Source organism: Aptenodytes forsteri, unplaced genomic scaffold, assembly GCF_000699145.1.
Source record: "Aptenodytes forsteri isolate BGI_AS27 unplaced genomic scaffold, ASM69914v1 Scaffold257, whole genome shotgun sequence".
Lineage (NCBI taxonomy): Eukaryota > Metazoa > Chordata > Aves > Sphenisciformes > Spheniscidae > Aptenodytes > Aptenodytes forsteri.
In genome coordinates this window covers 11,512,915-11,536,081 of record NW_008795194.1, presented here as the reverse complement: position 1 = coordinate 11,536,081, position 23,167 = coordinate 11,512,915, and the positions used below count along the sequence as shown (strand labels likewise).

General features: G+C 39.7%; 1 protein-coding gene across 1 annotated transcript in view; it reads right to left on the bottom strand.

Annotated features, from left to right (window-relative positions):
• The window catches only part of PTPRN2 (protein tyrosine phosphatase, receptor type N2), a gene marked incomplete at its 3' end in the record, with an annotated part of 561,766 nt that overhangs the window by 38,783 nt on the left and 499,816 nt on the right, over positions 1–23,167 (bottom strand). Inside the window, exons 18-19 of the mRNA XM_009278699.1 lie at positions 23,098–23,154; positions 2,104–2,298 (exon numbers count right to left, since the gene is read on the bottom strand). Of these exons, the coding sequence (XP_009276974.1) occupies positions 2,104–2,298; positions 23,098–23,154 (252 nt within the window). The remainder of the gene's footprint in view (positions 1–2,103; positions 2,299–23,097; positions 23,155–23,167) is intronic.

The following is a 23,167-nucleotide window of genomic DNA, read 5'->3' as shown; positions in this document are numbered from 1 at the left end:
TAAGCAGACTCCCCTGAATCCCTGATTTTTGTTTGTTCAGTTTAGACTAAACAAATCAACTATTTTTACTCTCTCTGTGTGGTTGGTACTCTCAAGACACTATAGCATTTCTTTTACCCTTCTTTGAACCCTCACCATCTAAGATATAACATATGCTGTTAGATAGCTAACATATGTATGAGTTCATCCAGGGTTAAACAGGATTGACTGAATTATGGACACTGAACACCGTTAACAGTGATCTTGACCAATCTGACTATTTTTTAAAGTTTATTTATCGCCATATGAAGACAATTCTTTCTTGCAATTTTGCAGAAATTCCCAGAGCCAGAATAAGTGGTTCCCATATGCAACTTTCTCTCCTTTAAGCTTGATTTGGTGATTTTTTTATTTTTCCCAATAATACAACTGAAAACAATTTTGCTCAATTTAAAGTGGTTGAAACTGTTTGGAAATGTTAAATGCATATTTCCATCTACATAGGAAATTTTGCTCTTATTTCCATACAAATATATTGCCTTAGAACCTTACGACAGGAATTTGTACTTATTTTGAGGTTGGGCAATTGGAGACCTTCTTTTTTCCCCAAAGCATTTTAGTTAACTATGAAAGGAAATCACATGAATTTTAATTCTGGTTAGGCAAAAGTGGGACAGTAAAAACTGTAACAAATGATTTTCTGTCATGGGAGCAACCCTTCCAAACTGCACTTGTATACAAGATTTTAACATAATACTTAATTAACTCCTTTTTGGGGGGGAATTGGCAGGGGCAGGGGAAGAAGCATTTACTTAGGATGACAAACTCCAATGAAGCATCTGGTTTACAATCCTGCCCTGCTTTTGCTCAGTTTTATAGCTGACCTGATGAAGGCTGAAGGAGGTCAGTAACTTGGCTGAGGTCAAATGAGCTCTTTGGGTTTTGCCTGCCTTCATTCCTTTCTCCATTACGTGGGGTGACTTATAAGAAGTTGAAAAATATCTGAGAAGATAGTACTTTCCAATATCAGCCCAGAAAAAGAGAGAAAGAAGTTGAAAAATTATGACCCAAAAGTATGGCATGGTGGAGAGAAGTTTTCTTCTGAGAGACCTCACTGGTGAGTCTTCTCAGTGGTGCGTAAATAAACCAACAGGGAAGTTTCCAAAAGCACGACAACACTACCAACTGGAAAGGGTGCTTACTTTAGATCAACCATACGAATACATAGCAGAAATCAAATATAGAAAGCAAAATAACACCTGACTCATCATCTTCACCCTCACCTAACTTCTTCTCAGCTAATTTCGATGCACGCTACAAAGACAGTAAATATTTAAAGAAGGAGGAAAATAAGGCACAAAAAATGGGGGATTACTCTACAGCTCTCCCAGCAGGACGCTAACAGAGAGAGACAGAAACAAGCTGCAGCCAGTCCCAACCACTGGACTCTGACTCTTACATACACACAGATATTCACGTGTCCATCTTCTACACCGATACTGGTCGCCAAGTCGTGTTTGGAAGTAACCCAAGTTTTCCAATGCAGACTCCCATCAACAGAATATATTTGGATCATTTCAAACATAGAAGAGATCCAGCTTGGAAGAAATTCAGCCAAGGACAACAAAATTCAGGCAAGGCTCAAAATTCAGATCCCTTTTCTAAGGATAATGGAAAACAAATTGCTCCATATCACGAATATTCTGTTGCCTTCTCAGCTCAGATACCTCCGCACACCGAAGGTACATGAGAAAAAACAGCAAGCTGATCAGAAATTTAGCAGTTTTCTTCAGTTGTTCAAGCTGAGGTAAACATAAATTAATAGGACAAAAGAACAACACAGGGCTTATCTTTTTTAAAGCAAGCATGCAAACAATTCGTATGTCCAAGATAAAAGAACGTTCTCCAGAGAGGAAAAAACCAATATAATGGAAAAAGAAATGGAAATAAAAATCCCTTTAGTTTTAATTATACAAAGCTAAGGTTACCAACGAAGCTCAGGAGTATTTTTTACCTGTGAAAAGACAGCTTCCCTTTCTTTAAAAGTTATCTCTTTCCAAAAGCTGAGCAGGTACCTTAAATTCTGACAAAATTTCTTGTGCCGTGAAGACAAAAATGCCTTACCAAGATCATGTGACCGGTGGAGATGTCCATGTTGGACTGGACTGGCTCCTCGCACCAGGACGACGTGCTGCTCCGGGCCGAGGGGCTGGGAATGGGCCCATCGCTAAATTGTGAGGAAACGCTATTTATTCGAGAAGCATGCAGGGGCTCCGGGCGATCAGATGTTTTCACTGCCATGCGCTGACGGCATAGCTCCTAGAGAGAGAAAGAGGAAGAAACAACCTACGGTTAACAGTAATTACAGGATACAGTCTACTAAAGACATATGATTTACAATATGTTTCCAGGGCTGGAAGTGTTTTCCCCCTCACTGCAGTGATTTTTTGGAGGCTGTCTGTTCTGTTAGGCACATCTACAAAGAAACACTCAATGAAATTACTATACAATGACTACCCTAACCTTTCAAAAGTGTTATTATGACTGCACGCACATCTCCTTTTAGATAACCAAAAACAATATTTTGGAGCTTGTCTTCTCTAACAGATAGCCTTTTTCCCCCCTAATATCGCCCCGCGTTCTGCGAAGCCACTTTTGAATTGCACAGCCTCCTGAAGTTAATGGGGTTGCACGGGAGTAATTGAGAGCGCTGCTTGGCCCTGGATACGCAAACTCAGCAAGCTCAAGGCAACTGAATTGATGTGCTCTCCAGTATAAATCCTGGTTGATAGATGCCTCATTTCTCTTCATTAAAATAGCAAACTCACAACACTTCCTCCCTGATGTGGGGCAGAGAGGATGAAGAATGACGTTAACGAAGAATAAAAGCAGAAATCTGTCATTGTATTGTTTAAGCAGCTTTGGCGAAGAAAGAAAATTCAAGCTATCACACACGCTAATGCAAGCCCTGTTAAAACACCGAAATAGATCGCACTGGGAATACGTATTTTCAGTTGCTGCCCTGCATAGAATTCACGCAAAAATACAGAATTCTGGTTAGGTAACAGAAAATCCTGCTGGTAAAACCAACTCCTTACAGTACAAAATTCTGACTCTAATGGGATAAACAGACCCACAGTTAACACCGTCATTGTTATAATGCTTTTAGAATCAGCTGTGTGGGGTGAAATCCCAGACAGTATAATAAAATTATCATTTTTTAACATATGTCTATTGTCCATGAGAGATACTTGGCTGCCTGTGGCGCACAGCAAGACCAGCTAGTCCATAGTATCTGGACATATTGCACACGCGGTGTGGTTACACATTTGTCTCAGATTACTCATTCTGCACAGACGAGTACTAAGAGCACAGTCTCTTGCCTCAGGCTAACAAAATAATACAGTCTGAAGAATTCATACTGTTGAAATGCCATGGCTTCTGTTTTCTTATTCATTGATAATATAGTTGCAGCCCAAGTGCCATCAGTAGGATGATCTGAAAACCTCCATATATCAAGGGCAATAAAATCTCCTTTTCAGACAGGAGTTAGAAAGATAACTTTAAGACTATATTGTTTTTTTCTTTTTAACCTTGCAAACTTTAGGACACTGAAGAGGGATCCTAATCCATGCAGTAGCAAGCATTCAAACAAACCCACAAAAACCATTATATTGAGTCTCCTCTTGCCACCACATGGCAACGATTAGAGACCCCTCCAAACATTTTCTTCTACCAAAGCTTCTGTTTGACTTGCCATTAGAGATGCTTATGTGGAATTTTACTATTTTATGGCATGTAATACATTTTATATATATATATGCACGTACAAATTAAGATACACCGAGACAAAATTCGTATCATATATAAACAGGATATCTTTTGTTGTCTATTACAAAAATACAGTCAACAGAAGTTTGGGAAGCACAGATTACTCCTTGTATGTGGTGTCAGTTGTTAGAATAACTGTACAGACTGTCCCAAGTGAAACTTCTACCTGACTCCATCCATGCATTTTGTATATTTATTAATTTCATCCATGCCATGTAAGAATTTTTTTGATTTTTACAAAAAGTAAGGTTTTTTCCACACTTGACTAGAATGTTTTCTGTCATTTGGTACCTTCGTTACTTCCTACTGACCTTAACAGGAAAAATATTAGGAAAAAAAATTAAACTTCAAAAAGATTTTGAAATTGAGTCACATATATTAGTGTTAGATAGGTCAGTTAAACTATCAGTATTAAAAACAAGACTTTTTAATAAAGGGAATAATGTTATTGTATTTCCTTTTTTTAAATACAGGGACAAAGAAAAAAAAATCTCCTTCATTTCTCTGAAGGATCACACACGTCATAAGAAAAGATAGTAATAGTCCAAAATGGCTATTACTAACCTCAGAATGACCTTGACGTAGTGTAATTTCAAATCCCTGCTTTTAGCAGATTTTGGGAAAAGTGTAACAGTGTGGAAACTTTTTAGACAGAAAAATAAATCTACAGAAAACCAAAAAGCTGTTCAGATGTTTAGATATCAGCCATTCTCAGAGGGAATGGTTTACTGGACTAGGCAAAAGTATAATAAGTAAAGGTATAAAAATATGTAGTCTATCACATAACTGCTAAAAGGATGTGTCTTCTGGCTAGCATGCCATGTGGCGTAGATACGAATTTATTATATTCTAATAGACATCCTGCCACTTGACTCACCCCAACTCTGTGCTAACAATAGCATTTGTACTCAAACAGGATCTTTGTTTTTAAGTTGATCTGTTCCTGCTGCTCATATCCTGCCTCAAGTCATAATCTTCTGCTTTTACAAGTGGTTGCTGTGGAAAGGATTATAGACCTCTGCTAACAAAAAAGAACTGGGATCAAGTGAACTCTAACAAATTAATATACCATTTTTACGCACATGATAATGACAAACAAGCTATATTACAGCCAACTGGTTCTGGAGTAGATTAACCTCCAACTAAAAAGAATGTTTTGGACATAAAGTATTTAATATGTTACAAAAAAATGTTCTTTTAAAACTAAGTTTAACATGTTCAAGGTTCTCATGAAAGAAGGTAAAGTTGAGAAACACAAAAACAAATATAAATGAGTTTAAAAAAAAAAAGTAACCTGATCTCAAATATTAACATATTTCTTTCCTGACATATATAGAACCAAAACAATTATTCCCAGAACTGCTGTAACTGTCAAATACCTTAAACAAAGCAACCACGTCACTGCACACCGCTATAAAAAATGTTTAATGTAAACAGGAAGGTCAAATCATAGTTGTAGCGAAAACACCACTGAATTTCTTGATTGGTGTTTTAAATCTCCAAGACAATGGGTTTTCCCCTGCCTGTAAACAGAAGTTTTTTGTTTGAATTTATTTCCAGATTGGTCTAATGGCCCTTGACAGCTCTTCCTTCCCCCACTCCCAGCCAGCCCAGCCCAGGCTGAGGAACCTGCCCCATCCCCACGTGCACATCAGCCGTCTCAGAACACCTACAGCTTCTCCTTCTTTCAAAGCCACCTCTCTGTTAGCCAAACCATTTCAACTCCTGGCTGGGTTTTTAGCCTAGCACTGCAGGGATAACAGAGTTAACACCACCACGTATAAAAGCTTTGATGCATGGGGCGTTTTGGGAGCCAAATGGGTTCCTCCAGGACATATGGACTAGGGAGGTCCAGCTCAGAGCAGGGAAATGTCTAAATGTGGGATTTGGACTTGCTTCATCCTTGAGATGGTCAGCAATGTCCCCGTCCTATGAAAGGCATTGGGCATAGCGGGGTCTCAACGTGTGGGGTGTTTCACACTGGGTGCTCTCAGGTAAACACCATTCCTGGGCACTTACAGAGGTGGCGTCACTTCACAAGCACACAAAGCCCTAGATGGTTAAGACCCTCATTAATATGATATCTGTTACCTGTACTCTACTCTGCACACTCAGGTATGCTCTTCTCCGCTCTCCAAAATCTTTACTCTCATAAGCATTTAGCAAATCAGCCATCTACCGAACCACAATTAGAATTTAAACTTGACTAAAATGTCAAAGCTGCAAACTGTGAGAATGACACGAGCTGTATTTCTGTATCATTTCAGCACGTACACCATTAAAAATATTCTCTAAGAATGAATTCAATTTACTGCTGCACTTCTATATTTAGTCGAGTGGCTGAGGCTATTTCTGCCATACTGCGACTCAGTAATGTCTAGCCGTTGTTTGTGTACAGTTCGAGTGCCATTCTTCATTTAAAAACATCATTTACACCTAAAAAAGCAATCATAATGCATACAGTGAAATATGAAGAAATGATCCTCCTGACCCTTCGGGCTACGATCTAATGGATGGGTTGGACGTAAACATTTATTTAAAAGGTAATTTGAAGTTTATGACATTATTTCCCATCACATGGGAATTGCTATCATACTGAGGCACTTACTCTGTTTTTTATTTCCCAACATTTATTATCAAACTTATGTGGTGGTCATATGCAGTATATAATGGAAAAGTAATATCGCTGTGTGACAAAAAGTGCCATAACCAAGATAAATATTCTGTAAATGAGTTCAAAGTACAGCACAATGATCATCTGTAGAGAGCTTTTTATTTGAGACATAATTGATAACCTTAAACAAACCATAAACAGTGTTCTCAGAAAACCCCTGGACCTCTTCCAATGAGGTTTTAAAGTGTTCCTAATACTTGGTTGTCCTCAGAGAGACAGGGAGAAGCACGAAGCAACAATTATTTCCCCAGGTACAACAAATGGATTTTCAAATCCATACAGTCCACTTGTGAATGAACCACACTGTGGCATAAATTTATTTTATCCACATTTAAAGAAGGGCATTAAGAGACTTCTTGCGCCTAATGGACAACAACCCACATGGATGGAGAGCCAGCATTACCACTATGTTTTGTTAGATGGGTCTCTGAACTTGAAGAGATGAGTAAGAAACTCTCCTCTCAACCAAGGAGGCATCAAGTCTGTTCAGAAATGAACCCCACGGTTACTGCCCAGTTCTGGTTTAGAGATGCAACCTGCTTACCACCAGAAGCGTTAGGCCACCCCTTCCGGACGTCCCCAGCCAGTGACGGCAGCAGCATTTGCTGCCACTTGGCTTCATGATGCACAGCAGCCATTGGCGTAACAGAAGGGAAAGACAGCAAACAATAATTTGGAGAAATTTTTATCTTCCATCAAGTTCAACTAATACAGTAGGTATCTGGAAAATCCATTAAGACCACAGAGTTTACTAAAACGTTTGGTTTTGGAGAGAAATCTATGTATACGCCCTAGTAAGGACTAAGAGTATAGGCAAGCATGGAACTAACACCAGCTGGAACTGAGGCTTGAATGGTCAATATTGAATCTTTTCCCTTGTTTTATTTGCAAAAATAGAATTTGAAAACCTCAGGGTGGCACGTTACAAGCAGGAGACCTGACCTGAGCATCCCGGTTAAGAGATGGCCAACGCGCACCTTGGCTTTCCACTCATGACTCTTAAAGATGAGCCACTCCACCTCAAAGCTGCCTCCAGAGAGGATGTTGCTGTTTATTAAAATTACTACTTAGTGCGAATGCACTATGCAATATCTTCAGGTAGTCCGAGTCCAGCCACCGACCACTGCACGTGAATCATTCTCATCTAGCTGGTTCCAGGGGCATTATAAATGAAGTTGTTCAGCCCAAAGTAAATGAAAATAGCTTCATATCTAAAATACTGCTCTTCTTCCCCAGTCACATTCACCTCAGATCTGCTTAATAGGAGCCTCAGACCTGAGGGAAATTCCAACTTTCCAGTTTATTTAGAAAAAGAAATACAATTTCATTACTATATCTTAATGAAAGTGATCTATTTTTGTAACTGATCCCCAAATTTACGTAATTCCAAAAATAAAGTCCAGGGAATAGGCCTAACGTTTCCACGCTTTTAAAAATCTTTAGCTTAACAAATTCAAATGGAAATCACCTGAGCTAGTCCAGAAACAAGTGTGGCACAATTATTTTCAGAATTAACAAAATACAAGAGAGAATAAACCCTTCCATGGTAAAATTATTAAGAAAATGCAGAGACATTAGACAAAGAAATTACTGTTTATTAAAAGTGATAGCTGAGCGTACACCAAGCCCTTTCAACCTGATCTGCCTAATATTCTATCAGAAACAAATCTGCTTAAGCAGGCATGATCACAACAGCAGTGTATTCATTTTACATGTGAAACAAAATTGTTTTGTAGAAATTTTAAATTAAAAATGCTAACTATTATTTCTAAAGGATTCAAGGCTATACTTTATAATAAAATATATAATGAAAACTAAGAATGTATGTAACCTTTTATATGCTAGGTATGGAAGAATAAGATCTTTAAAAATGCTTTTCTTCTCAGCTTTAATACACTTCATTAAATAGTAGCCTCACTTTCCTTTAAATTAAGGAGGCATTATTCACAGGATGAGCTGAGGTCTGCACGTACAGCATGGGTTTAACTGTTCTCCTATGCATGCAGTCATAACACAGTGAGATTTAAAAAATGGAAAAATAAGGTAAGCTCATTTTTTTAAACAAATGAATCTAGGACGACAAACATCATTATTCTCTAACTAAATTTGCTTAGTGTTACTACAGGGTGAAGCTAAAGTCATTTGGCTGCCTTTGTTTTGCCTTTGCATGCTTAATATGCTTGCAGGTGTTATAAATTTAACTTTAACTTATTTACTGTGTTTATAGCTCTGGGGATAATTACAGCTTTATTACCATTTATTTTTGAGTTATTGAAACATACTTGCAAGCTGTAGTTTCATTTTAACATACTTTTTGTCCAGGAGTAAAAGAGCTGTTTACATATGTGGACTATTTGTACATATATTTTCTATCCTGGCCAGAAAAGGCAACTGCTGAGATCAGTGTGCCTTCAGAGGAGGAACAAAGGGAGATATTGGAACAATGTTTGAGAGTAATATTTTGAAAGACACAGCATCAAACTTATCATTACATATCCATACTCTGTACAATTCATATTTATCTAGACTTGTATGTGATATATCTTGGGAGGGGGAAAAAAAAAAAAAAAGAACGTAAAATGTATTTATTTGATTGTCAATACAGCCTTAGCCTGTCCAGTTCAGTTTGCTCTCTGCCCTCTCGTACTGCACCACCCTCTGTCTATCTGGATATAACTCTGAGTCTCAGTGTAGGGTTTTGCTTTGTTTGGTTTTTAAATGACCTAAAAGGCAGGGCTGCTGTTTCTCTTTGAGAGCATTGCAGTCAAACACAGGCTTGAGACTCATTTTCCTAATAAAACCCCAATTTTGATTATGCTCTGTGAAATTAAAAATGTCAATTATTTTAGCATTCTGAATGTTTCCTGGTGGTGACTCACGTAATTACGATTCCCCTTTCTTCATGTACACAAAGAAAGCAGAGGCCATGCAGGAGGGGAAAGGCAAAGAAAACATGGCTATCTTACATGGAAAATTACTCTTCCTTTATTTGTATTTATTTGTTTTATTCCCTCTCTTTAAATTCAAGCATTTGCACAGTCTTATCCTACTAAATCAAACAAACAAAAAGCCATCAGAGTCTTGTACACATCTCCAGAAGTCCAGTAGACATGAAAATTCTTGGCTTGCACAGAACCGAAGACACTGACTATGCAATACAGCTTTAAGGAAATATTTTTACTTTAATTCTTTCAGTAACCTCTCATCAATGAGGTAGACATCTAAACAGCCCAGAAGCTCCTGGAGGAGGGAGAGGTCTTTTGTGTTGCCAAGGAAGACGTGACAGCATAGGTCTAATGATATTTCCCTGAAATAACAGTAGTGTGTTTTCCCTGCTATCCATGCCAGGAAAGCACAGGCATCTTTGGGGATAATACTGCTTTCCAGAGGATCAGTGAAATTTGAAGACCATGTTTAGGTTACTCTACTGGGGATTTTTTTCCTATACAAAGACACAAGAGACCACTCTAACTGGGACTGTGTAAGTGAATACGACAGGTTATATCTTTGATTTCTAAAAGAGGGAAGAGTTTTATGAAACAGATGCCTGACTTAACATGACTGCAGTATGCTGGAGTTTACAGATAGAAGACATACGAAGAAAGTTCATGTTTCTTTAAACTGATTTGAACTGGTATTTTCCCTGCATAATGACATCATGGTCATAATGACATCATGGTGGTTTCTCTCAGGATTTAAAGAGACTACCTGGATGCCTCCAAGGAAACCAGGGACTATTTCTAATAGGAAAGATCTGCAAACCCTAGACCTGAAGTTGCCTGAGATCTACTCGTGTAAAAGCACCCAGGTTTTTCTCAGGGTGTCCCTGACAGTGTCTGAGCATTACTGGTCTTGCAATTCAGACAACTGTAATTCTGGAAGCAGCGCGATATGAGATTGACCTACCTGCCACAAAAAAAAAAAAAAAAAGAAAAAAAGTATTACATCTAGAGAATTGGCCATATTTAAAATGATACTCCCTGCCACAAAAAAAAAAAAAAAGAAAAAAGAAAAAAAAGGAATATATTTTTTTGGTTGTTTCAACCAATGCTGGTTTCTAAATTGCATTTCCCACATTTCAGCTGTGGTTGCATGTAGCGTTTTACAAGTATATGGTAAGTATGAAGCTGGGAGAGGAAAGATTTCTTAAGGTGTAACTAGACAGAGAAAGATAACGAGTAAAACAAACTTCACCTTTTCCAGATTTTGTTCATCTTAACTAACTCAAATACAGGCTCATGAGGGCACAGCTGCTTCTTAATATGGATTTGCACAGTAAATTCACCGCTAGCACAGCGAGAGCCATACAGCACAGTATGGGTTACAAATAAACCATAGTAATGATTGAATTAACCTGAAAGGCCACGCAGAACCATGTGCAAATTCATCATGTATTTTGACTTTGTCTAACCCACCCAAAGCCCGACCAGCTTCCAGCAGATGCCTGCGCTCTAAAAGATAACTGCCACAAATGTTTCCTTTTCCACTCCCAGCGTTTATAGTTGCCTGGGGCCCAAAGCAGGCAAAAAATGCAGTCCCAAGCCAGCTGTAGTTTCTCAGGAAAGATATACATTAAGGCTGTGTAGTCCACTATTTTATTGCCCTGCAGGACTAAAAATGGGAGATCATTTCTGCTAGAAATAAGAATTCCCAGCTCACCAGCAGGACTCAGCATGCACTTCTACCTCGGAAAGAAACAAACATATAGCCACAAGTTTATGTCTAAAAATGTTACTTTACTCCATTGCAAAGATTATTATTGCTTCTCCTGAAGTCTGTGTAACTGTATTCATGGTAACAGAGGTACTAAAAACAGTCAGAGAAATACAAAAAGAAGTCCTAAAACCTTCTAAAAACCTCAAATACTTTTTCTTCCTAGAAGGTGGCTAAACACGTAAGAAGTGATGCTGGGATAAGGAAGTATTTATCAAGGATGGCCATCGGCGACAAATTTTTTTTCATAACGTCATCTATCATGACAGTTGAAATTGCCAGTCATTACCCTCTCCTGATTTAAAAACTAAAGTCATTGCTTTCCACCCATTCCCCACTGAAAATAAAAATGAAATCACTCTTTTAATTCTGCTAGGAAGAACAAATGCAAATTTTGTGAACGAGGACACAGTGTAAAAAGAAAAGGATCTATAAAGCACAAAGCTGCTAATAAGTCAGAGCAGGTTATTATGAGCAAAAAACTTGGTAATGCAGAGAAACTCTCCTAAACTATGGAGAAAAACAGTATGTATGAGTTCCATCATGCCTCTGAGAACAGACACACACACAAAAGTCTTCAAGGATTAAAAAAGTTGGCCAATATTTCTAGACATTCACTTTATAGTTACAGGAGAGACTGGAAAAACTGAGAGGGTTTTTATACTCAGTACTGATGGTCAGAGATACAGGGAGACTTCACATTTTGGAGAAAACAGCAACAACAGCAAAAATGCACGTTTCTCTTGGGCTCTCCCCTGCCTCTCCGTACAACTGTGCTCTCAGCCGCATCACAGGCACTGCCCGCCTGGAGGAGAGCTGCAGACCTCCCTGCCATCCTTGACCTGCCATGGCACCGCTTACAATAAATACCCTGCAGCAGCAGCAAGGAGTTAATGTGTGTGTTTGCTTTCAAAGAAAATAACTTCCTTGGCCATCGCTGAAGCTCCTGGGTTCCCCTTTGCCAACTCGCGCAGGCACAGGGGTTGTTAATGCCACCCCAGACCTCTCCAGCAGGCACCAGTTTGTCTGCAAGGACCACCACGGGAACGCTGCCGGAGAACACATACAAGGCAGGCACACTCCTAAAACGGTCACATCTGAACTTTGGATTATTTTAAGACCTGGGGCATGAAGTTACAGACATCTTCCAAAACATCATCAGCTATTTTATTACCTAGAATATTTTTTCTCACGTGCTTCTTTGGTTTTTGAGATTCCTGCTTACAACTTGTGCATCAACAACTTTCTGCAGAAATAGTGTTGCGTGTTGCAGTTGTATTATGCAGATAGCTTTTCCTCTATTAGTCTTTTATTTTATGTGTTTAATATAACTGAATGTCTTTGCCCTGGTGCTAGACAGAAGACAGAATAAGAGTTTCACTCTTTCTTCAGTTCCTCATTTTACATACTTTTTTCCTTTTCTACGCTGCCACTTGTTACTGTTTTGGAAGAAATAATCTGTCTTTTCAATCTCTCTTCATATGAGTTTTCCATGCCCTTAATCATTCTTGTCACCTTTTCCTCACTTCTTCTATTTCTGCAGCGTTCCTTCGGCGATGGAGTGACCAGCACTCACAGAAGCCTCAAGCATTGATTTATACTTAATTAACTTCTAAAGCCCTCAAACAAGCAAACAAAATTATTAGTCAGCAATGCCTGGAGAGCCATTGGGTTGACCCAGACCTTCAAAAAGAAGCTGAAATTTGGAACAGCTTGCTAGGCAACCCTTCTGTATGTTTTAACTTCACACCCAGGAGCTTTCCAGTGAGGTTAATTAGGAATTGCAGCTCTTTATTTCACTCTTGCGGGTGACAGTATATGGAATTTACATGCTCACATTCCCATTTTACTGTATATATTATTTCCCCAGAGTACAGAGGGAGATGCTGTATGACATAATTTCACCATATAACATGAATTTACATATGTAGATTGTTCTTGCTCCTAAAACTACATTCAGGTCCATGACATTTCTCCTCGGATCTTAGGTGGATAGCCAGCCACTGACATCTGTCACTGTGATCCACTGCAGCAAAACCTCTTCCAGCAAATCACACCATCTCACTCCACATGAGGCATTTTTCTTTCACAGGAAGCCAGGATGAACTCCAGTTAAGAAGCTGGAAAAAGGTCAAATCCAAGTTTCTTTTCCCCACACTGTCAGAGAAGCAGCAGCATACTGAATTTTTCCTTTTCATCCTTCCCTCTTTCTTCTATTCATAGTGGGAAAGATCAATATTTCTCTGACGTGAATATTCTGCCTGATACATTTTTGAAGATTAGGGGGATGTTCAGACCAGCAGTACTAGAAAATGGGTAGGGTTGGTAGTTATGGATCTACTGCAGCCCACTTCAAACCATATACTTCTGCTGTTGTCAGACAGCACGACCAAGGAAAAGCCTTCCCACCTGCATGAAATGCATATATCTCCATGTTAGGTAACATTTGATGAGAGGAAAGTGGGTGGCTTTAATCAGCCAAGGTAAGCCTGTAAACTCAATACCAAAAGTGAGTTTCATCATGATAATGATGAGCTGTTCCCACTTTGGAGAGCAAGATCAGCCACTTCTGAGATCTCTGAGATGCTGCCAGAACAGAGTTCTGCAAAGCAGCAGCACTCCTATGTAGAAGGAAAAAGCAGGAATCATCAAGAAGCCTGCAACTATGTTAGCAAGACAGGAAAACAGAAAAATAAAAACTGCACCAAAAATGAATAGGATTTTATCAGTATGAAATATTAAAAATTTAACAAACTATTTCCCTGATCAAAATCTGTGCTGGTTCAGAATGCAGTCATCCCAAGCAAATATCAATAAAACATCACTCATTTGTCTTTGGCAAAAAGTCTAGAAACTGGTCAGCAAAGCTTAGAGAAAATCTCATGCATTTTCTGCTTTGGATAAGCCACCTACACTAAATTTGATTTTCTCCAATTCAAAAGCTATTTTCTCCCATCCCCCTCCAAATTAATTTTGGTTCTTTGAAGAATTTAACTTCTAGGAGTGTTCTTTTACAGTCCCCTTCTTCAGTCTTGGTTTAGTTGTTTTGTAAGAATACAAGTGATGAAAACTGGATCTGCATGCTGAAAGCTGAGAACCTGAACTGGAAGATGAAGAGCTGCAGGAATGCCCCAGCTGACTTACGCTGCAGTGACATACACTGGTGCTATGAGAGCTTAGAACCTGCAATAGCAAAAATCACAGTACAAAGAAATCAGCCGAGCTGTCTCGGTCCTTTACTGTACCTTGCTGGTGTGCATTAACCCAATCAAATTTTCTTTTACTGCTTCTTAAACTGCTAGAAAGCATTTAGATCTCTGTTGTGCATGTAAATACATGAAAAGGAAAACATCTTGGATAGGAGGTCCTCATCCCTGGAGCTATAGCTTTGTCCCTGTTGAGAAGAATGAAATGAGGCCTCTTGTCCAGTCAACACAAGTCACATCCTCAACATCCAGCTCTTTGTAGTTCTGCACACAGGCCATCCATGGGTCCCCCTGCCCTCATATGTCACGCACGCTCCCGAGGCTGTTTGAGACACCACCTCTCGTGTGTGCCTTTGGGAAGATCAGAGCAATTGAGCAGCATGACCCCAGGAGAGCTCCAGTCTGCTCTACCCAAACTTCTTCTCTTAATAGTTTATATCACAATAAAATGAGCGAAACCATCACAGTCCATCCAGAATATTCAACTTTGCAACATCCCTGCAAGAGCTGCACAACAGGGCTACAGACAGAGGAAAGCTGAGGATTCGAAACCTACTTTTGTTCATCTGTCCCTCAAAACAGCCAAGTCAGTATGGGTTTACCAGCGTAAAACCTTAGGTGGCTGTGGTCAGCTTCAAATCCTTCCTAAGGCTAAGCACAAACACACAGTGCGGAAAGGACAAGAGATCCCAGAAGCTGAGATCTTGCTGGCTTTGGGCAGGATGCGGACCTGCTCTGCCAGCACACTGCCGAGCACAGCACATCTCCCCTGCCCACGTAGAGAAGGAGAAAGGAAGCGACCCTGCATTCTACACTCCTCTTCCCTTTCACTGCCCACCGTGTGAGACCAATGTGCAGGATGAGCAGATGTACCCAGAAGAAAGCAGTAAGAAGAATGCTTTGTATGTACGCTACAGACTTCAGAGAATAAACTGCAACCTGTTCCTGCTCGCAGGCAACATGGTCCTACAAGAACCGACAAACATGATCTACAACAGTTCCTTATGTACACAAAATTAACTTCTACTCTCTTCCAGAGAACACGACCCTGATACAAGATTTGTTCTACAAATAAAAAACCTTCCCAGTTAAAAACTTTTAAAAATATATTTTTTTCTTCTAGTGCAGCACTCTGAGGGAGTATGAAAGGCTCAGCAAGCCAGATCACAGTGTTAGCTGCTGAGCGTTCAGAGAATATACAATAGAAGAATGTGTCAAACCTGAAACATGATAACAGAGCTGCTTCAAAAGAAAAGGGAAAATCCTAAAACAGAAAAAAAGGGCAGAAGTGTGTAGGAAAGACAGGCCTGATTATCCTCTACATTACATCAGAAAAAAATGCCACTGAAGACAGTATAGTTATTCCAGAAAGAAATCAGGACACTTGAGATGATGTACTGCCTGGGACTGCAGATCAAATATTCTCCAGCCCATTAGGCAAGTCTGTGGTTATCTTTGGCTTCTTTATAATGTACAGGCACTGGGACATAATCAATTTACCAGAGGGAGACAATCCATTGTACTTATCCAGAACCAGCCCACGCTCAGCTGGCAAACAGCCCGCGGCACGGCAGGGACAGGCGGAAGGGGCTCTGAAGCAGGAGCGGGATGCTCGGGAGCGGGAGCCCAGACCTCGGCGGTCCAGGACGGGGAGTTAGGGCAGGTAGAGCAACAATAATTCTCACCCTCTAAAACAGGGTGGCCACAGCCAAACTATTAAGAAAAACTGCCCAGTGAATGAATATATGTCTTTTTCTTGGCCTGTGCTAACTGTGCTGAGAAATTGTTTGGGAGAAAGTTGGGTGGCTTGGCCTGAAATGGTGTCAGGGCCATTTGAACAATTTACTGGTCTAATTTACCAGGCGAGATGCAGCCTAGAAGTCCAGAGCACCGCCAGCACATTTCTAAGAAATGCCTGTTTGGGTAAGGACTCTGGATTTCCCAGTAATTAAAAATGAGTCACTAACTTAATTTCCCCTCCTACTATTTTTTTCTTAGCATTTTCTTACATCCTAAATTCACAGAAATTATACTGCAAGATGCTCGAAGCACCTTTGTCCTTGCTCCACAAACCACCAAGCTCAAACACCATATTCTTTAGACAGGGAAATATAAACAAAGTCGGGTAAGGGGAGAGGGTCGACATCACCTTCTCTCTGCCACTTTGCACTAGTCCTACGCAGATAAACAGCCAACTACGTGAAAAAGATGGTTTATATTACTCAAATCTAAACCCACATGGCACCTTCTTATCCAAGCACTCCAGGAGTTGCATGTATACTAATTTTCTTTTCATGCCTGCAAAACCCCTCTCTCTCCACCTGCCCGCTCTAACGTAAAGCGTATTTTACTCAAAAGTGTAGCTGCGCTGCCACTGCTGCAGCAGCCCAGGACCTGCGCTGCGAAGGTAAAACATTCTCTGGTCAAGGCATGTCCATTTCTCCAACACGGAGTAATTTACAAAAGTTACTTTCTTAAATAGGAAAAGCTTGGAGGAGAGCTATTCGTAACAAGCCCAATAAGCCTCTTTCACACAGCCAGCGCAGTTCCCCTGGGGCTGCCCCACTGCTGGGGCCGTGCGTGGTGGAGCACCGGGCCGAGCAGGGGAGGAGGCGATGGGAAAGCACTGCTCCTCGCAGATGGACAAGGCAAGCGCAAATACAGATTTCCTGAAGTGCCCTCTGAAATCTGTGCCACTGAGCTTCAGCACTTAAAATGGGCATTTCTCATTAAGCACTATTTTGAAGTTGATTTTAAATGCTAGGGGTATGATTGATAACATACCCCTATTTATTTATACCCCAATTTATCAAACAGGCATGTTTCATAAATCTCTGCTGATTTATAAATTCATACAGTATTTTGAAATGCTATTTTGAACATTACTACCATTTAACTCAATTTTATGGCTACCACAGGAAGCAAGGTTAGGGAATTACATAGGCCACTGCACCACAGGAATTGTGGATTGTTCTGAACACTAATCAGATAAAAAACAGATTAAAAGTTAAATCCATATTTGTACACCTCCTGTTTTGCCTCATTCTGCTTTGGCTATCCACTGTCTGACTTCAGTGAAGTGTTTAAACATAAGGTAAGCTCTCTTCTGATCACCTAAAAACACTGCCCACTTCTTTCCTCTCTCCCATGATTGCTATGCATGACTATTTGCATGACTATTGTATAAAATATATATTTTGTACATTGTGAAAACTGTCTCACCTTGAAGTAGAGTGGTTTATGTAACACCATTACACAGTATTTGCAGGTTCCTTTGTCTTATTTTAAGACAAAATTCTAATTAAAGATAGAGGAAATTGTTCCCAAAATACACAATGAGCAGACTTAAATGGACAAGAACAACTCTTCTAATACATATACCTCCCCGTGTATGTTTTATTACAAACAATTACAGTTTGTTCTGTTGCTTTACATAGTCACATGAGATGATCTTTTTTTTTTCTCGTTTAATAAGGACACAGGAAAAGAAAAGATTAAAAATGCATTATGTCCTTTGTTTTCCCAGAAGAAAACACAAGCGAGCCCTTCGTAGTATTCAGCCTTAAGGTAAAATTTTCATCTATCCAAAATCCTTACTAAAGGTATTGCTTACTGAATGTTTACTGAATACTCGTGTACTGAATACATCTCATCCTCAGTGATCTCTTTTTTGCTTAAGTGTAGTGAGGGTCCTTGAAAATGAAGCAGTTTTACATAGCTATGTTGTAATACTTCATGGTACTGATTAACCTCAGTTTGCCAGCTTACTTTGGTCCCAATACCGATGGTAATTTGAATATTACTGAGAACTTGATAAATAAGAACAGCAACATTTTCCTTCACAAAATCCCATTTTCTACAGAGTTGATATACAGTATTACTATAACGTTAAGGTCTAACACTATAGTAACATGTTTGCTTACGAAAGTCAGTCTAGAGTGTAAAATATGAAGCCATATTAGAGGTAATGAATTATCTGTATTTAAACCCACAAAACAGGCATGATGGTTTAGTAGAGAGTATGTTTCCAGTGCATTCTTTCAGTTGGAGCCTTTTAAAAAATTTGCAGCAAAATATTTATTGTAATTGTTGTAAATACTGTGTTCTTAACATCTCTAATAAAAACCACCATCAGGATCAAATCTTTAAAAGCACAGAGGAGTTCTTAGTGGCTTTGAATCCAGAAGGATCATGTAATTAATAAGACTGTACTTGACAAAGGAATATATAATTTATATATAATATAAAACATGTAATAATGTAGAATTTAACATATAATTTACAATTATGCGCCTGCCAAACCAAGCTATTTGAACAAGTTTTTAAAACAGCTGATGATGTAATCCAGCTGCACTGACAGTGCACGGCTCATGTAACCTTGAATACTTCAGGCAGTTTAAGACGGAACTTCATTGTAAACAGCTTGGTCTTTGCCCCCTCGCTTTTTAAAGGAAGTTCTTTTGGCTGAGATGAAGGAAAATTAAAAAGAATGTTACTGACATGAAATATTAAAAGGCAGGCTTTCTGAAGCCAGCTTTAGTGCATTTTAACTTTTGCCTTTAAATTCCATTATGGGCAACGTTTTGCAGAGCATTATCAGTGATGCAGAAGACTATGCTCATAGGAAAGTTCTGCAGTGCAAAGTATAAAATATGCTGATGATTTAACACCTCGCACAACCCAGCGTTCCCCACACGGGGGTCAAAAGCCAGGGTTCAGCTGGACTCACAAATACATCACCCTGAATCAAACAGACCATCCCTAAATAGTAGCAGTCACTAACATACACTCATTACATTAATAAATTGCTCGCTAATGGGAGCAGTGACAAGTTAGATGTGCACTTAGTGGCCCTGTTTGCAGCCCGCCCCCCATGTCTGAATGCCTGTTTTTCTCTGGGTTATGTTCTAAAGGCTTCAAAGGGCATGAAGAAAATCTGCTCAGTGTTGTGAAATAAATCAAAGAGTGTCTGCTGAAAATTCCTAAAACGCTTCGGCCCTAATCTCCCGGACCAGAGAGTGGGCTTGCAGAATGCTAAACTTGCTTTTCAAAGAAGATCAAAGTAACACGAGCAACAATTAAAAACACGGGTGCAGGTGTGCACATGCGCAGGGGCACCGCGGAGGCAGTAAGAACCTCTTTTTAGTCATCCCTGAATGCTAACGCTGACTTATCTAATCATTACACATGTGATTTGAAAGGACAGGAGACATGTTTAAAAGGTATGCAAAAATTGTCTGCCTTTATGTATAAAACGTGTTTTATGCACATGCGACATTTTCCGAGATACACTATTTCCATTAATTTTGAAAAGCTCCTTAGCCACTGTCTAATTAAACCAGCCTATAATTTTGTTGTTTAGTGATTTGAAGATAAATGAAGTTGCAATTGTGCATCTACCCTTCCTAGTGTTACTTAGTCTTTAAGTAGGGTTTAGTCTCCCAGACCTTGCTTTAACACTTGGAAGGCCAGCTGCTTGCCTTACCAAACGCCTGAAGAACCAGACTCACACCGCTGCCTCTTCAAGTGGCATCAGGCTGTTTGGCAGCTTATCAAGGGCACCGCAGAGATTTTATTTGCCTGCTTCAACTTTTAAACGGTATTGGTTGCTCTGCCTAAGACTGGTCACTTCTACCCGCACTTACACAAGAAATACTCGTGCTAGTAGGTAAGTGGGCTCACACAAGAACTGCTCCTGCTAGCAGGTGAGTGCCCAAGGGAGAGTGACGTTGCATGACAGGCGCTACGCCACCGGCGCGGGGGGAGACTTAGCAGCCAACCTGCTATTTCCCTGACAATATGGTTTGTCTGTTTTCCCCTTCTTAAGCTGGTATTTCGCTGCGCAAACTAAAAAGAAAAAAAAAAAAGCAGCTGTGGGAAAAAACTCTTCAAAGTTCACAGAGTGAGTAAGGAAGGAGTAAAACCCCAAATGAACTCCCCTGGCTGAACCGGGTTAGCATGAAAAATGCTTCTGCTAAATCTTGAAAATTTAGGTCAGTCTTGTTTATGTGAAGATATAAACCACTGACATTTTGAGAAGCATGTGAATCGAAGTGATATTTCAGTGTTCTCTCTGAATCACATTGGGCCACCAGGCCTTTCTAAACCGACCAATTTTTCCCCCTTCAAATTAGTAAAAATAAATCTGAATTGTCACTTAAGCTGTAAGCAGCAACATATTGGAGTATCGTGCTTTGAAGTCTAGTGGCAGCAGCTGCTGAAATACTGCATATTTTTAAAATACACTGAGTTAACTGAGTAGATACTTGGGAAACATTTAACAGAAGAGAACAAAGTAGGTACAATTTTCAAAGCTATCTGCTTTTTCCTTCTCCCGTATTAATACGGGTTATATTATTCCCCTATGAGTTTCAGAGAAGATGAGGAAAAAGATAATTGATGCTTTTCTGAGACCGAACTGATGTTATCCAAAACATGCATCACACCAGATACCCATTACATTTAACACAGCTCAACATAAGGCGATTTTGACAATGCGAGTAGGGCTCAATCCTATTTCCCTTCAAATCCACGTGAATAGTTTATTATATACAGAACCAGGCTCAGTGATTCATTTTGATAAAACGCTACTTAGCAGCATCAAAACTGCCCAAGTATTTTGTCTGCCTATACTGGGGCCTCCTACTGCTGCCATTGAAACAAATGGCAAAATTCCCATTTATTTCCATGGGAGGAGAGCCAAACCCTTAGAAACCTTTGTATTTAAGGAAAAACATTTTTCCTCCCACTCATGACTACAGTTCCCCTGAAAAACCAATGGAAATGTTTAAGAAGTCAGGTGGTTAGGACTGGGCCCAAAGGTCAGGAACAAAGAATATTAATACAGTCTTGCTATTGAAAAACTGAGCAGCATCCTCGAAGCGTTGTTGTTGTTTTTAAACACAAAATGTCACTCTCAGATCTAACTAGGAAGATTTTAAAATATATATAAATCTGGGAAGAAGAAATGAAGCACACATTTCATTTAGTGTCTGGATTACAGATTCTTATTAAACAAACCAGAGCTCATTATAAAATCAATATCAACTTAACCACTATAGTCCCAGGAGAAATGGCAAAAAAGGTCACTCCAAGAAATTCAAACAATTTTCCTCCTGGAAGGGCACGATTTTAATTACAGATACTATTAATTAGAGCTGTCAGTAGGAAGATTGTCCTGTTAATTATCACAAATTCAGTTTCAAGTGTGATTTTGGAACCTGGAGGGCTTTTTTTTTAAATTAAGGATTCTTGTATTCACGCTTAATGGAAGAAAAAGACTACCTATTGCTTCTGTGCTTTAAATAAGTCAACAGCAAGTTCCCTATTAAAACCAAACAAAAATATTTATGGCCAATAAATATTGGCTGATAATTGACTGATCTGACAAACTGCTGTTTTGGTCACACTTTATCCTGGAGGACGCTCCTTTTTTCCACTAGAAAAGCTTTTGCTCTCGCTCTCTCTTCCTTTGGAAGTCATTAAAGATGTAAATATTTTTTTTTGCAGTAAACATTCTTTTTAAACTGAAAACCATTCCTGAAGATGCTAATTGTTACAGAACATTCATATTTATCATGAGGTACTAAAATCTCCCTGGACCCAGCCTGTGGAGACGTACTTAATACATTACATCTTTAACATATAAGAGGTACAGGCAGATCCAAACTTTGCGAGGAAATATGAGTTTATTCCCGTATGACTCCCAGCTGCCAATCTGAATCTATCTCAGCTCCAGAATACAGAAAGGCCACAATGGCTGATCCTAAGCAGAACAAGAAGGGAAAATAAAACTTGACAGAAGAGTGCCACTGGCGAGACCCTGTGGGTGCACAGCAGACACGGATACTACAGCAACAATGTTTACACATTCTTGGATTCTTTTTCCTGGTCACACTCCAAATATTTTGGGATAGCAGACCAGAGCAGTGTGGTGTATGACCGTAACACATGCATTACCACACCAATAACACACCAAGAAATAAGTGCCATGATCTAAAACAAACTTCAGGAAGATGCAGAGTGTCTCTCCACCCAATACTTTCGAAATTGAAAGAGAAAGCCTGAGGTTTCTGATTTATTTCAGGAAATCTGAGCGCAGTCCTCCCGTATTACTGGGTACACATCTGCTACCATTGTTCTCCCAGAACCAGTCCTGGTTTACCTCCCCATCTATCAGCATTAGATTTCATTTTATCTGAATAATGGCAGAAGGTGGCAACAGATCGGGTCAAAGGCTCTTTTCATATCAGACCCTGAAGAAGTCGATTACTCAAAAAGAGAGACATCTTCAGATAACCGTGCAATCCATTCCTCATAAATGTTAAAGATTTTTCGTTATTAATAGTGGCAGGGGTGACAGATTATGGATATTAATGTTATTTTTCAGAGAATTTCAATGGCAACGGATTTTATTTTTCAGAGAATTTCAATGGCACCGGATTCTTTTTTCTGGGTTTTTTTTTTTTTTAATGTTTCTAATTAGGCACGAATTTACAGCGACTACCAGAATAGCCAAGATTAACACCCAGCAGTAAAAAGCTGCTACAGTGAATCCGCGGGAATATGAACGGAGCGGGGGGGCAGCATCGGTAACAAACCCATCCCCTCGGCTCCCAGTACGTGAAGGGTCCCCCCGGGGTCTGCCGAGCACCCCGGGGGAGCGGGGCCGGAGGAGGAAAGCTCGGTCCTTACCTGATAAGCAGCGGGGGCGTCGGAGCCGGCGTCGGCCCCCAGGGCCGAGAGCTTCTCCTTCAGCCGGGGG